We start from the raw sequence: 17443 nt of genomic DNA on the forward strand, positions 1-17443 counted from the left end.
CACTTCCTGGTAATGACAATGAACATGAGTGAGATGCTATTTCCTGCACAACAAATAACTGGCACTTGCAAAAGCTAATGACAGTCAAGCACTTTTCTGCAACTCTGATACGAATAATGAGACAAAATTATGAAAATATTGCAGAAAAAATATGAAAACCCTCAAAGCTGCAAGAACAATCAGGACCAAGCAGCATTCGTGTGAGACACATTGACTGGGGACCAGTATTGCAACACTATCACATGCAAAGTACTTCAACATATTAGAGGGAGTGTCTGTGGTGACTTGATAAAATATACATCTGACCCTGTCTAAAAGGAACTCTCTGATAGAGTTAATATAGCCTTGTTACTACAAAATACATCCGTTCGTGAGTTTGAAAGCTATATGTGCCTTTGCCACAGCTAAAATGATTCAACACAGAAACAGATGTATTTAATACTAATTCCAGAGTGGTCAAATTATTTATCATTATTATTAAGTACATTACAGCAATACTATATTGGGGCTTATTCAACAAAACACTCTTAGCCCTACGACCCTCGGAAGTGGTGGTTAATGCCTGAAGCTGTGCCTGTCGAAGAGCTGAGATTGCCCCACTGAATGCCTACATGCTGTAGGTACCTAGGTATTGTATATAGACTGTAGTTATCTGGGACAACCAACGGCATGGTGAAAATATACACCTATCTTCTTTGAGATACATGACAATCTCCTAGAAACAGGTGCTTAGTGTGGTTTTAACAAGGTGATTGCTCAGGGTTTTAATGGACACAAACCATTGCTCCCAATATGCATTCAAATGGTGAATGGACAAAAATAACATACATTGCGAGTCCTTAGCATGCTTAGGGATGTAAAAAAGTTTGAGTCAGACAAAATTGTAGATTGCACTTCCATTTTGCTAAGAAATCCACTTATCGTTCAGTGTGTCAGTGCCATGTAGATTTTCTTAAATATAACAATGAAATCCCATGTAGATTTTCTTGAATATAACATTGAAATACCCATCAATAGAAAGGTACAGGCTTCGCTTCATGTGTACGGAAAGACATGATGAAACATCTACTGTGATGTTCATGCCCTGGACAACCAAAATTATAACGGAGAGTCACATGGATTTGAAATAACACAGCCAAGTTAATGCCTGATTTCAAAACACATTGCAGTTGTACATACAAATTAACATCAAAAAGAAAAAAGGTGGGCAAGGAATCCACATATCAACTTTGTTTTCTCAATACTGCATTCAACCACAATTCTGCAATGTCCACAACTGCAGTGAGATATTTGTCGGTGGTACATGCTGACATGCAATAAAGTTGACAGTCCATCAGTGACGCAAAGACAACACCAGTCACTATATCAATATTTCCAGAGGTTGACATATAATAAGCAATGATGGCACACTAGCAACTAAATATTAAACAATATTGAAAATATTTAACTATGTGATATGATTGACAAAGATATTGAAAAAATGCTTACAGTTTCAAATATATGGGGTGCTGTGTATTCTATGGCACTGTAGATTAGATGTACTTATGAATCACATTGAAATGTTAATGTATAATTTCTTGGTAGTGAATAATCAATCATCATAGCTGAAGGTATGTGTGGTGCAAATCAATTTACATTTAACGAAAAGTAAAAGCTAACCTGTCATCATGTTTATTTGCCTCGATGTGAATTTGAGCATGTTGAGTCTATATTTCTCAGCAGTGTCACATTCAACAGGTGATGACTAACTGAAACTATGCTGACAGAATTCTGTTACATAACCTGTTGTGTTTCCCCTGAACACAAAAACATACCAGCAGGCTTCATGGACATCCATTACAACATCAAGACAACGATGCTACAGGTTTCAGGCCAGTCACCAGTCAACACAGTAAACATGGACTGTCCATCTTCACATGTACAGATTACCATCTCCTCAAAGGTGATACGGAAGTGGGTCACAAATGTGATGTGCATCATGCAACGATGCAAACTTTGAATCAATGCTTGCTCCCCTTCCGTCTGAATCCAATCGTCTGTCCTTGCATGTAGTGGTAGTAACAACGAATAACGACCCGCTGAATCAATGAACCTAACGCAACCCAGTTGTGTAGGTAACAAACATGGATACTTCATTCTTCCATAAGTAACAATATCTCCACACTGAAATGTTAGGAGTTTACTGTCTCAGACACAAGGTACACATCCTATCGAAAACTTCAACAGTTATTCCATATCCTTCATGGACATCACAACAGAATGCAAACAAACCATTAACATACACCAGTTATTCCACAGGCTTTAGAGCAATCTGCAGTATAAGATGGTCGTCAACAAGCAGGGGCGAGTCGGGCTGACATAGATCAGCAACTGTCACCTTCTTGTCCATCTCGGTGTCTGTGGTGTAGCGAGCCTTGGAAAAGTTCTTCTTCCCGGACACAGTATGGAGGATCTGATCCCGATCCACTATGGACAAGTAGTACTCGATCGGACGAGGTTGGTCTAGAATCAGATTGGAGTACAGCACAACTCGGAAGTCCTCGCACTGGGCTGAGTAGCCTTTTGGGTGGACCTTCAGCTCCCATTCCCATGTCTGAGCTGGGAAGGAAGAAGCTCGGGTTGAAAATCGGAAACCCACTTCCGTGCCTTTGGGACAGGCGGAGTAATGGGAGACCTGAAGACGTTTGTCCCATCGGAGATCGGTGTAGTTCCGTAGCAGGAAACTGGAGCTCATGAATTCCTTGACGTTGGCTCGCTTTGTGAGAGGCAGGGCATGGAACTTGTATGCCAGCATGAAGGCTTTCTGGAACAGCTCTGGGTGTTGCTGGTACAGACTACTGGACTCTACTTCACATAGCTGTTCTGAAGTCATCATTGGGAAGCGGATGTACTCCATCACTTCAGTGAGATTACTAACCTGGGCCATGCGTTGTGGGTGGGCTTGGGACTGGATCCATTTCACGGTTGCCTCCCACAGCTCGAACTCATCCTTGGCGCTGAGATCAGAGCTTCGGAGGAACTCTATGAGCTGGTCCTTCTCAAGGTTGAGCCACTCGGCTTCCCACTCCTCCGAGCCAATAATCTCGTCCATCTTCTCGGCCAGTGCCTGGACGCATGCAGTGACGAGGCGCTGGTGGTAGCACTTAGTGGAGTATTGGAACCACACATGGAACACATCCTTTAGCTGCAGCTTGGGGATGATATAGGATACTGCGAATGTGATACACACATCTCTGAGGTCTTCCACGTTGTATTTGTCGGCAAGGATGAGCACAGGGAGAGTGTTGTCGATGTTGAGCTTAATATGGCAGCCATAGAGAAACTTAAGAAACCTAGCGAACACAGTGTTACATATACTGTCCTCAACTAACTCCACATCCTGAAATATTATTGAAACAATCATTAAATAAAGCAATCAGGCATATAACATTTGACTCAAGTTATTTATTGCAAATTTTAATATTAAAATTTGATCATTATTGTTGCATATCTACAAATGTTCAGGTGAGCTGTTGAGTCATATGTCTCTTATCGTTATATCAAGCTGTGCATATGGAATGACAAAGAGAAATGCTTTAAAGACATGCTTAAAGGTCAGCCAGGTTATCTGTTTTGAGTTATCGTTACTTTTAGGAATATTCAAACTATATCACAGCAAGGAATACCAGAAATAGGCTTCACACATTGTACCAATGGGAATAGAACCCAGCCCTCGGCATGACTAGCAAACGCTTTCACCACTAGCCCAACCCACTGTCCCAAAGCTGCTTTGAATAGTATTTCAGTTAATTGGTGAGCATCTCATCTTAATGTGGGAGGAAAGTCTAAGTAATCATGGTAACATTGGAGTCATATGTTTATGTTTTTGATGAAAAACAGTTATGGACCTGACAAACCAAGTATTCCAAGGGAATCTAGGATTTGAACTCAGGAACATAGAGTTCAGGTATGACAGACGGTTACAACAATGATGATTAGGAATTCTTAGACAGCTGAGCAACTTGTGGATTCAATATTGTCAAACATGTAAATGACTACAGCAGTGTTCATGGTGTTTGAAATTTAAAAAAAGGGACTAAACTCTTGAGGCCCTCATTTAAAAAAATGCAGCTTATTGGACAAATACATAGACAAATAAATAAATTTACCGCAGGTCATAAGGACCCATCCAATTTTGAAACTAAGAGCCAGACATGAGACTTACCTGTCACGGACCTAGGTGCAGGTGCTTATTTCGAGCACTGCTCTACAGTCTGGTGAATCAATGACCATGCCACCCAGCATTAACCCAAATTGAATCAGGTGAGCTAAGAATCTAATTGTCAAATAAAGAGTACCAGTACCAACCTTCTTTCCGGAACTGGACCACTCGGAACTAAACATCCTCTCGAAGACATCGCTGGCTCTGACGAGGACTATCTTGTGAGCATAGTATCTCTGTCCCCCAACTACCAAATTCACATCACTTAACAAGGAGTTGTTGAAGAACTTGCTCTGTTCTGCAAGAGCCTGTCTCTCATTGCCATAGCAATCAATGCCCTCTGGACTTTTCAGCGCCAGCGAAATGGAGGTAGGAGACAGCGCCATGGATTGTGTGTTGGGGGTGAAGGTCACCCGGGCGGAAGATGAGCGTGTGTTGTCGGTGGCGGCATCTGTTGGAGCATCAAACGGAAGATTCTGTAGGTTCGGGGGAGAAGCCATGGATGTTCTCCTGCTGAATAAAAGATGCAAATCTTTAGACATCCCAAAAGCAAGAAATCACATATTGGATGTGTTTACAGTAAAAACCTTTCAAAACTCAAGGGGACCTTAACCTGAAGTCTGGTCAGTCTACAAATGAAAGTAACTCTGCACTGTTGTATTGGGATGTCCTCAGATCTTTGTTTTGCGGTAGCTTCTGTATCTATTTGTAATAAGGAATTCCCATGTGTTTCCCCAGGAAAGTGGAAGTAGTCCTTCATTATTTACATCATTCCAAGAATACAGACCCCTGAAAGACACGGATCCCAGAATGTGTCATCTATACGCTTATGATTGTCAGTTTCACAGTCATCACGGTGACTGGTCCCTTGTCCAATGGAAAACCTATATATCACGTAAACTTCATATGAAAAAATCATATTGTATATCCCAATGTTAATATTTTGATATTAATATCAAGCTGGCCTACATTTCATATCATTATAAAGTGTAAATAATTATTACAATAACTTCTTTGATAGGCATTTAGAAGTTGGAGTACTAAGGATAAGATTTTATGGATTAACAACTTCTTTATTACAATTAAAGAGTGCCGTTACCGTATAGGTTCACTGGCTTGATAACTGTGTTAGAACCTTCCCCAAAACGGCGCTCTTAATTGTAATAAAGAAGTTGTTCATCCATAAAATCTTATCCATAATTATTACAATGACTTTTTTCTACCACTAAAGTGACACATTGGAATAAAAAATAAATATCATATTTCAAGCAATGAAATAGATCAACACACAGTCTGCTCTCTTTTCCGACTTCTAAATGGTAATACCTCAAATGTTAATATTGTCAGTATTTCAAACATGAACATAATCGATGCAAAAAAGAATTAACTGGCAAAAGCATCAACAATCAAATACCAAAATTTAGATTTACACTATACAATAACAAATCTCACCCATAGCCAAGTTGGCAGGAACTAGCAGCTAGCCATGTCCCTGACTAAATGTAACCCTACAGCACAGAATATCTGTCGTGTTTGTTAGGCTGATGGCCATTGGTGTACAGGTGGAAATCTAGTCGATTTCATTACATAAACACAGTAGAGACCACACCTGAAGCAAGGTATGGGCTGAATGTCAAGTAAATACACATCGAATGGGAAGTGACATTATAGAGAGCGTCCACCAGTTGAGAGTACAATGCTAGACTGGACACGCCCACCCAGGACGACTTTGTCAACAGGGGCAAACAGTGTCTGTCTGTAAAGGGGGGACACCAAGGTGATAGTCAAACAGGATCTGTTTCTTCATATCACGCACACATTAAAAATATGTCAATAAAATAATCAAGTCCCTGGACTTGGTTGATAGCTATTTAAATTCTATCACTGTTCATTGCAGATGAAATATCAACTGGATATGTCTAAGTATCGTTTTGTCTGTTTTATAATCAGAAAGGAAACTGCACAACAAAAATTTCACCATGAAAATATTTCACTGTCAGCATTGTCTAGACAATTGTAACCCTAAATCTAAATTCGGTTTTACTTTTGATAACTACACTTAAATCTTATCAACCCCTGTAAATTACAGACTTTTATTTTAACTACTTGCAGTTAAACATTACTGAAGGCTCACATATCGATCTGTCTGCACCTCAGGGTAATGAAATTGCACTTGCAGCAAACGACACTGTATCTGGCTAGATCTAAAATTAGATTCCCCAATCACTGAACAACAATAAGCATTTCTAGATGCTTGGTTGTGTCGTCCATTCTAAAATTGGCTCAGCTTTATTACATGAAACTTAGCTGTCGTCGTTATACCTACCAGTGTGAGTCCTACTTGCAGACAAGACGATTCGTGTGACAATATAGCAGGAGCATTTTCGTTCACACCAGATACCAACGAGTCTCAATCTTTGTTTACATCGCTTCCGGATATATTGACTACGCATGCGCGGATATCAGCTGGTTTTGACGTAAACGTTTCATTGATAAATTTGTCACGCGCGTCGAAGGGGGTGAAAATGAAAGACACCCAGTCGGGAATTTAAATTTGCGTCTATCTAACGACGCTTAGGCAATAAAGAAACTTTAAAGAGGCCAAGCCATAATTTTGGCTATTCAAATAGCTGCTTCACATCAGTGAAATCGGAGCGAATGGAAATTTTTGAATTCAGAGTTATTTAGACATTGTTTTTGAGCTACAACAGCCGCTACAGTGACGAGTATGCTAATCTGTGTCTAACCATGACATCGATGATGACCGCATCATCCCGAAAGAAAATATTTATTTGTAAGTACTTCTTTCGCAAATCATAGGTTGGTAGGCAATTTCAAATAATGATCTTCGAAATACCGTACACTTCTTATTGAGCCTAGAATAGATTTGGGCGGTTGGTTTGTTGTTTAACGCCGCATTCAGCAATATCCCAGCTATAGGACTGCGCGGTCTGTAAATAATCGAGACTGGGCCAGACGATCCAGTGATTAATATCACGAGCGTCGGTCCACACAATTGGGATCGATGACATGTATCAACCAAGTCAGCTAGCCTGACCACCCGATCCCGTTACTCGCCACTTACGACAAGCATAGTCGCCGTTTACGGATCTTCACGGGTCCCTAGAATAGCTAGTTGTTGAGATAATAAACCTAGAATAGATATTTGCTGAGATAATATTTATTGCAGAAAACGTTTCATTACGGAACAGATGCAATATTTAAATGTCAAAACATTTTGGTTCTACATTCTCCCCTGGTTCTGAACCTCCGATCTCACTGAGCCGGAACGGCTGCTTATAGTTGTTTTGTTGTTTCTATCAAAATAATATCTGTTGAGATACTATAAGCATGTGTTTATGAAAGTTGTATCGGTGCTTGTTTCCAACTGGCAAAAGTCTGGCGGCCGACTGCCTAAATAATACTATATTACTTTATATGTATCTTTCATTGCGCTTATGTAGAGTATGAAAATATGAAACATTTTACAGACAGCTTCTTAATTGTTAGTAACCACGTATCATGGCTGCATTTCTACCACGCCCATAGACTCATCCATTAAAAAGGGTCTTATTTTCTTTTTTTACCAACACAAAATTGCATATGAAAGACTTTTAAACTGCGGTGAGGTTAAGAATTCTATACGTGAAAAATATATCCTGGACCGCATTTGTACTTATATGATTTTACGTATTAATTGCCTTACATAGAAATATTAACGTTTGAAGTTATGTTAAATAAACCTATACACGTCCACCTACCATCCTCTGTTTCGCCATGCTGTTTCCATGATGATTTGTTATCGATTCTGATCGAACCACTCCAACTTGTCTCCTCTCACAACAATGTCCTCACATACATTTGACTGAACATGATGACCTAGTTTTATCAGATCCCAAGAGACACCCCCTCCTCTCCTGAAATACATGTGCATGTGCTAATTACTTTATTCTTCCATGTGTTTCTCATCCCCAACCCCAACCCTCCTCCCTGCCTCCCCCTCCCTACGTATATCGAGTTACGAGCGTTCGCTGTCATTTTAACACATTTGCGAATCCACATCGCCTAGGTTTATCGGTAACGGTCCGTGATGTTAATTGTCAACACCTACATATGTTTGTTTTATGGCCTATTTCCGTACATAGTTATGCAATATTAAGAATAATCCGCAATGGACACGTGCAGACTATTAATATTGGAGAGGTTTGATTGAAGTGTAGACTGCGAGGAAAGCACGTGGGTGGCGACATGCACGGGAGGGGGTGGGGTACACAGGACATGTGTCTCCACATCTGGCAGGGTTAACTCTTTGTGGAGACAGGGCCATGATGCATACGTTACTCCAAGTCTGTCTCATAGTCCCCGAACATTATATTTTCCTTTCCGCCCAGACCTTACCGTAATGTCTAGAGCCCTAAACGAAGCAAGTTCAGATCTCCCACAGGTTCTGAATCTCCCATCTGACGGGGGCTCCTTTTCAGTTCAAATGTACTTGCTTGATTTTATCCAAATTTTCCTTTTTTTTAGAGACTAAGCATTAATGTAACGTTACACTTTTTATATTTGCTTTTTGCAGGAATATACTCTGTGAAGACAAATTTTATAAAGGACAACATTATGTTAAACAAATAAACTTGAATAAAAGTATAAAAGAATCATATTAATTAATAAAGTCAAAACGAGATAAACACAGCAGTGGGTTCGGACTTGAAACGTTAGTCCCGAGTCCACACAGCCTATAAACATTGAAACGACATACCACATACAAACAATACGAGACATATAATGAACTAATATAATATACAGCATAAAAACATTGATACCACACATAGCATATATATTAACAAATAACATATATACAGCATGTAATCATTGATACCATATATGGCATTTATCATCCAAAACTGGCTCCCACAGGAGATATCGCTTGGATGAGATCAAGCGATATCTACAGTGTAGATATCGCTGCAATGAAATTACATCACAATGCTTTGCAGACCATTGTGACATCACTGGTTACCATGACGTCACAATCAAATGACATCACTAATGGCTCTGCTACTGAAGCTGTTTTCAGTCCTTTTTACACTGAAGACACTGCTAATTACTGTCTACAAATTGAAAAAGTTGAAAGAATGATATTGGATGATAAATAAAATCTCACCGTCGTGTCTTTTGATATCAAATATATCAACACTCGTTCATAAAAGTAGCAAAAATACTCGGCAAGCCTCGGATTTTTTCCACTTTTATCAACTGTGTTGATATATTTGATATCAAAAGACACGAGGGTGAGATTCTCTATATAATCAACTAAATACCAAATAAAGCCTATAAACAACTCATGTCATAATTATACCAACAACTAATACCATATATAGTTAGTTTGTTGTTTAACGCCGCACTCAGCAATATTCTAGCTATATGACGGCGGTCTGTAAATAATCGATCTGGACCAGACAATCCAGTGATTGACATAACCAAGTCAGCGAGTCTGACCACCCGATCCCGCTTGTCGCCTCTTACGACAAGCATAGTCGCCTTTTAATACCACATATAACCTATAAACAACTTATATATATGATAATCGTTGTGTATAGCATATATATAGTATCAATTGTTAACATGATATCAGTTGCTTATAGGCTATATGTGGTATTGGCTTTGTATATGCTATTTGTGATATCAGTTCTTCGTAACGTATGTATGTTGTGGTATCACTTGTTTGTAGGCTATAACTGGTACCAGTACAAACTGTTGTGTATAGGATGCATGTGGTATCACGTTTTGTAGGCTATATATGACGGTATCTTGCACTTTCAGTACAGCACTCACGACACGCATGCGCAACAATAGAAAACCACTTAAGCATGCGTCGTCATCCGTCGGGTCATGTGAAAATGCTCACATAATATTGATTTCAATTACAGAATACATCTATTTAGACCAAGGATATTTAATTTAGCATTTGAACATTGACACAACATAAAGCATATAAACAGCTAACAGCACATGTAGACTGTAAATAACTTATACCACAAATTAACAAGAAATGTGATACATATCATCACTAATTTAAGGACCCGTGAAGATCCAGGGCAGAATAGGTCTTCAGCAACCCATGCTTGCCGTAAAAGGCGACTATGCTTGTCGTAAGAGGCGACTAACGGGATCGGGTGGTCAGACTCGCTGACTTGGTTGATGCATGTCATCGTATCCCAATTGCGTGAATCGATGCTCATGATGTCAATCACTGGATTGATTGGTCCAGACTCGATAATTACAGACCGCCGTCATATAGCTGGCATCTTGCTGAGTGCGGCGTTAAACAACAAACAAACAAACAACACTGATTTAAGAAATAAACGATTCGTGAGATATCAACATCATGTACAACTTCCTTTAGGATAAAATGTACAAACTTTAAAAATATTACCTTTATTTAAACAATGATGATCCCTGTATACAATCCGATCTCGGTAATATCGACAAGTCCATTTTATGAACAAGGGGGTTAGTTTGGTATTTTTCGGATATTCTCATAATATTCACGTCGATAATCTGTACCCTTTCTCCTAATACTTATTGTCATATTTCTCCCACTTTTGGATGAGATCGTTCGGCCATTGCGTTTATCTGTGTTGCCCAATTACATCTTTGGGGAAAAACTCGCTAAACACTTCCCTCACAAAAATAACGTCGTCCAATTTACGACGTCATCAAGTTGCGAGTGCATGTTCGAATCTCCAGAAATGACGTCATGATAGAACAATGTTTTATCGTGAAATAAACCACACTTCGTTCTTCATTATTTTTTGCGATTTATCGCGTAGCTATCTTTTATCTACAAATATTAACGTCATAGAACGTTCTATAGGATGAGGGAACAAAGAAGAAACGTGACGCCAATGACGCCACTTAGCAATAGAATAAATATAGCAGCCCGTCGTCAGGGAAAAGCGGACTGCTATCAGGTTACAGTGGCCCGCAGATTTGTGATAACATGCGGGCATTGTAATGATAATGCTATCCATTTCGCTACACTATTTGTTTAAACGTTCCCAGTTAGTGCATTATATATTCCATTGTAAACGTTGTACACCCTGTTTACATTAAAGCGTTGTATCGGAAACGTAGAATCAAGAATCATGATTTTTTATTGTACAGAACACCCTACGTAGGGTAGGGTACAAACTATCTATATATGGACATAAATATAACTATAGACATGAGAGGTAGATAGAGATAACGTACATTACATAGAGAGGTATTACATATAATTTTCATTTACAGTATATAAACATTTATGTACATCATGAGGTGGCTGGCAGCGTGCACTTAATGTTGATACTGTATTGATAGACTAGATTTCCTCTTCTTTTTTGTTTCTTTTTTTATCGTACAAAAAAAACCCACTTGGGACCTGGTACAAAAATAGAGCATTTATATGGTACAGAGATGAGAACATGGTTATATATACACAGCATACGTGCATGAATGTATCTTATCTAATTAGGGCCCTTATGTTGGTCTCTGCTTAAACATACGAAATACAGTCCTGGCAACAAGACTTGAACAGTCTTTTGGAGTGTTCTTAAATTGTTTTAGGGTGTTGGTTTTATCAGTCTGGGAAGGGTCGCCTATTTCTATCAGTGAGATGAGATTTCTCCTAAGGTCTGTATACAGTGGGCATGAGAGCAGGAGGTGTTCCTCATTCCCCGCGGAATGGCAGTCACAGTGCGGACAGAACCTATTTTCAACTGGAGTGTTGGAGTATCTTCCCCTCTCAATTTCCAGGCTGTGGAGACTCCGTCTGGGCTTGGTAAGGGCCCTTCTGTGGCTTGTATTCTTCACAGTTGTGAGATAATCTTTTAATCCATATTTGTCATTTATCCGCCCCAGATGTCGCAGCTTACGGTTTACACCGGTTGGCACCTGGTCAGTTTCAACGAGATACAGATCTTCAAACTTTGATATAAGGCTTTTGGAAAATTGCTGAGTGGTGATGTATATGTATTGGTCCTGTCGTTTATACCGGTTGTAAGTGTCAAGTTTTCATTTTGACATGACATGTGGGACAAATATACCAGATAGTGTAAACTTTTCGATATAATATATTCGTTAGGGTGTCTTTAGTTGCCGTATATGGTGTCATATTAGCCTAATATTACACAATATACGGCAACAAACGACACCAAAACTAATAATATGATATAGAGCATATAAACATTAGGACATCATATATAGCAGATAAACAACTGATACTACATATTAACTATAAACAAATAATACCACATATATCCTACAAACAACTAAAACCATATATAGCATATAAACATGTAAAAATATATAACATTATATACTCAAGATACAACTAATACCACATATAGGCTATTAACAACAAATATCATATATAGCATATAAACCTTGAGAACTCATGTAACATATCAATCAACATAGGTACCACATAGAGCATATAAACAGTTGATACATATTCATATATATCAGTTGTTTATATGCTATATATTATATTAATTGTGTATGTGCTATGTGCGGTATCAATGTTTACCGGTTTTATGTAGCATCAGTCTGTATGCTACATGTGGTATTTATGTTTATTTGCTATATATTATTTTGATTAATCATATGCTAGATGTGGTATCAATGTTTATATGCTACATTTCATATTAGCTAATTATATGCTACACGTGGTATCAATGTTTATAGAAGTATATTATATTAGTTAATATTATACAGATATGTAGTGTTAGTTGTATATAATGAACTCATGACAATTATTAAGGAGATATGTATATAAAAAAGGACAAATTTTATAAATGACTACCTTTTGTTTGACGCAAATAATCATGGATAAAAGTAAAATAAAATCTAATGAATAAAACAAATCAAAAAGGAAGACTCACAGGGTAGGGTTCGAACCTGGAACGTTAGACCCGATCTCTGCGAGTCCCCTACACACTGCGATGCTAATGCTGATTTAGAACGGGACATGTTACCTATTTATACACTTGTACAATCGAAGTTTACGGATCAGATATACATTTTCGTATTTGGACTTCCTTTGTGGAACAAATCAGAGAAATTAAATATCCTTTGTCTAAATCGGTGTATTCTGTACGTAAAATGAATAATATGTCAGCATTATTGCGTAATCCAAATCAATAAGTTATATTATCACGTGACCCGACAGGATACCGAATGCCTAACTGGTTTTGTGTTGTTGCGCTCACAGAATCCTGCGTGCTCTACTTTCACAAACATAAGTCCATATGCTGAATGTACTTTAATAACGCGCAACACGTTTTGTATTCAATTTGAAACTAAAAATACAGCTTTTAAACTAAAAGTGAGAGATACCATCACATACAACTTCTAAACAACTGATACCATATATAGCCCATACACAACTGATACCACATATAGCCCATACACAACTGATACCACATATAGCCTACACACAACTAATACCATATATAGCCTACACACAACTAATACCACATATATAGCCTACACACAACTAATACCACATATAGCCTACACACAACTAATACCATATAATTATAGATAGCCTACACACAACTAATACCACATATAGCCTACACACAACTAATACCACATATAGCCTACACACAACTAATACCACATATAGCCTACACACAACTTATACCATATATAGCCTACACACAACTAATACCACATATAGCCTACTCACAACTAATACCATATATAGCCTACACACAACTAATACCACATATAGCCTACACACAACTAATACCACATATAGCATATAAACAACTGATACTACATATTAACTATAAACAACTAATACCACATATACCCTACAAACAACTAAAACCATATATAGCATATAAACATTGTAAACATATATAGCATATAACATATAGTCAATAGCATATCACATGTTGCCTATAAACAACATTGATGCATCTTTCTGGACAGACGCCGGTAAACAAATCGAATAATACTGATATGTTGAATAAAAAGTGTGAGGGCCGAGGGGTCATTTTGAAAAGTCACATGCCATTACAAACAGTCAATATGCGTGTGTCCATCCTGCTCTAACATATAGTCAATAGCATATCAATCAACATAGGTACCACATGGAGCATATAAACAGTTGATACATATTCATATATATCAGTTGTTTATATGCTATATATTATATTAATTGTGTATGTGCTATGTGCGGTATCAATGTTTACCGGTTTTATGTAGCATCAGTCTGTATGCTACATGTGGTATTTATGTTTATTTGCTATATATTATTTTGGTCAATCACATGCTAGATGTGGTATCAATGTTTATATGCTATATTTCATATTAGCTAATTATATGCTACACGTGGTATCAATGTTTATAGGTTGTATATTATATTAGTTTAATATTATACAGATATGTGGTGTTAGTTGTATAAAATGAACTCATGACAATTATTAAGGAGATATGTATACAAAAAAGGACAAATTTTATAAATGACGACCTAATGTTTGACGCAAATAATCATGGATAAAAGTAAAATAAAATCTAATGAATAAAACAAATCAAAAAGGAAGACTCACAGGGTAGGGTTCGAACCTGGAACGTTAGACCCGATCTCTGCGAGTCCCCTACACACTGCGATGCTAATGCTAATTTTGAACGGGACATGTTACCTATTTATACACTTGTACAATCGAAGTTTACGGATCAGATATACATTTTCGTATTTGGACTTCCTTTGTGGAACAAATCAGAGAAATTAAATATCCTTTGTCTAAATCGGTGTATTCTGTACGTAAAATGAATAATATGTCAGCATTATTGCGTAATCCGAATCAATAAGTTATATTATCACGTGACCCGACAGGATACCGAATGCCTAACTGGTTTTGTGTTGTTGCGCTCACAGAATCCTGCGTGCTCTACTTTCACAAACATAAGTCCATATGCTGAATGTACTTTAATAACGCGCAACACGTTTTGTATTCAATTTGAAACTAAAAATACAGCTTTTAAACTAAAAGTGAGCGATACCATCACATACAACTTCTAAACAACTGATACCATATATAGCCCATACACAACTGATACCACATATAGCCTACACACAACTAATACCACATATAGCCTACACACAACTAATACCACATATAGCCTACACACAACTAATACCACATATAGCTTAATAAACAACTAATACCCCATATAGCCTAATAAACAGCTAATATCACAGATAGCCCACAAACAACTGATGTCATATAAACCATATAAACAACTATTCTACCATGAATTTGGAATTTATTCGATTCTGATTGGTCAATCAGAGACTATTAAATCACAATAAACCCCCTCTGATTGAAACAGCTGGTTTGACGACCGCATCACTGCGGAAGCTAATATTCATAGAATAGTACTTTTTTCAGTCATTGTCGGTAGGCATATTTAAATAATTACATCTACAATTACAGGTTACAAAATGCACAAATGCGGTTACTACAATATTCAAAGGATGTGTGGCAATACATTTCGTGCATAAAACATGATAGCAATCTACAAAGGGAATGTATTTACGTTTTGGAGACAACAGAGAGCTTGGAATTTTGGCGCTTTTCTATGTACGACTATGACGTCACATAATTTGCGTCACAATGAGCGATATGACGTCATAATGGTGACGCGCGATGTAGAGCGAAAGCCTTGCAAAGCTTGCTTTGTTTTCTTTAGAGATTCCCACCTCACGATAGCTTACCAAGTTGCCGTGCATATATGCTTTCAATGCCTGTCATATGTTTGAGTGAAGTTTTATGGTGTAAACAAACTGCTTGAGTATATAAAGCGCAATATTTTGTTCGGTGATTCCGTAATTCAGATCGACAACCCACTCAAAACACTGGACTCAACCCATGCCGCTTCACTCAGTATATTTACTAACTCCAAAGAGTTCGCGCTTTATTTAGTCATGGTAGAATGGAGATAAACATACTGTGTTTTCAATGTAGAGCAAGGTTACCTGTAGATTTAACCGCGCTAAATTTAACATTTGAAACCTCACGCTGCGAGTTCGGTTCCAAATTCAATTTAGCGGGGTTAAATCTACAGGTAACCTAGCTCTACATTGAAAACACAGTATGTTTATCTCCTAAATATCATATATAGCATATAAACAGCTTATGTCACATATGGGTTATAAACAATTTATGTCATTTATAGCATATACACACTGATACCACATATAGCCTATAAACAACTAATATCATAGGCATCATATAACAACTCCTACTCTTCCTCCTGCACCTCCTCCTCCTCCGCCTCCTAACATTGGTACCACACGAAGGGGACAAACAACTGCTTGTACGTGTTGCCTAAATAACATTAACATCATACATAGCATATAAACAACTAATACCCCTCATAGTCTATAAACCACTTGCCCCATATAGCCTCATATCGTATATAACATAGGAACATTGCAATCGCATTTAAATCAGATCTTAGTTCTCCCCACAGTAGCGAGAACTAAGATGTGAATTTAATTAGATTGACGTCATGTATTGCATGTAAACAACTTATACCACATGTAGCCTATAATCAACTGCTTCTACATATAATACCATAATATCCTTTATATCATATAAACAATTAATACCACATGTTGCCTATAAACAACATTGATGCATCTTTCTGGACAGACGCCGGTAAACAAATCGAATAATACTGATATGTTGAATAAAAAGTGTGAGGGCCGAGGGGTCATTTTGAAAAGTCACATGCCATTACATCAGTTGTTTATATGCGTGTGTCCATCCTGCTCTAACATATAGTCAATAGCATATCAATCAACATAGGTACCACATGGAGCATATAAACAGTTGATACATATTCATATATATCAGTTGTTTATATGCTATATATTATATTAATTGTGTATGTGCTATGTGCGGTATCAATGTTTACCGGTTTTATGTAGCATCAGTCTGTATGCTACATGTGGTATTTATGTTTATTTGCTATATCATTGACCTGATAAGTGTCGGGGGCACGGGTTGCCCAGTCGTCTAAGGCGCCGCGATTCGCTGTGCAGAGTTGCGTCCCTTGGGCACGCCAGAAACCTATGATTGTGGGTTCGTATCCCGGTTCGCCCCGATTATGTTTCTAGGTTTGTCAGCACCATACTCGTGGGTTCCAACGAAGTGATAAACGTCGGAGACATGCATCACTTCG

The 17443-nt window shown here is 38.0% G+C and overlaps 1 protein-coding gene across 1 annotated transcript; it reads right to left on the bottom strand.

The window, feature by feature from the left end:
* Positions 1 to 547: 547 nt before the first annotated feature.
* Positions 548 to 6615, bottom strand: LOC139444043 (BTB/POZ domain-containing protein 17-like). The gene is made up of 3 exons (XM_071224949.1): positions 6528 to 6615; positions 4348 to 4714; positions 548 to 3379 (listed from the first exon to the last, which is right to left on the bottom strand). The coding sequence occupies exons 2-3, from the start codon at positions 4699 to 4701 to the stop codon at positions 2288 to 2290; spliced, it is 1446 nt and encodes a 481-aa protein (XP_071081050.1). The 5' UTR covers positions 4702 to 4714; positions 6528 to 6615; the 3' UTR covers positions 548 to 2287.
* Positions 6616 to 17443: the final 10828 nt, after the last annotated feature.

Source organism: Haliotis cracherodii, unplaced genomic scaffold (genome assembly GCF_022045235.1).
Source record: "Haliotis cracherodii isolate W230 unplaced genomic scaffold, xgHalCrac1.p SCAF_5, whole genome shotgun sequence".
Lineage (NCBI taxonomy): Eukaryota > Metazoa > Mollusca > Gastropoda > Lepetellida > Haliotidae > Haliotis > Haliotis cracherodii.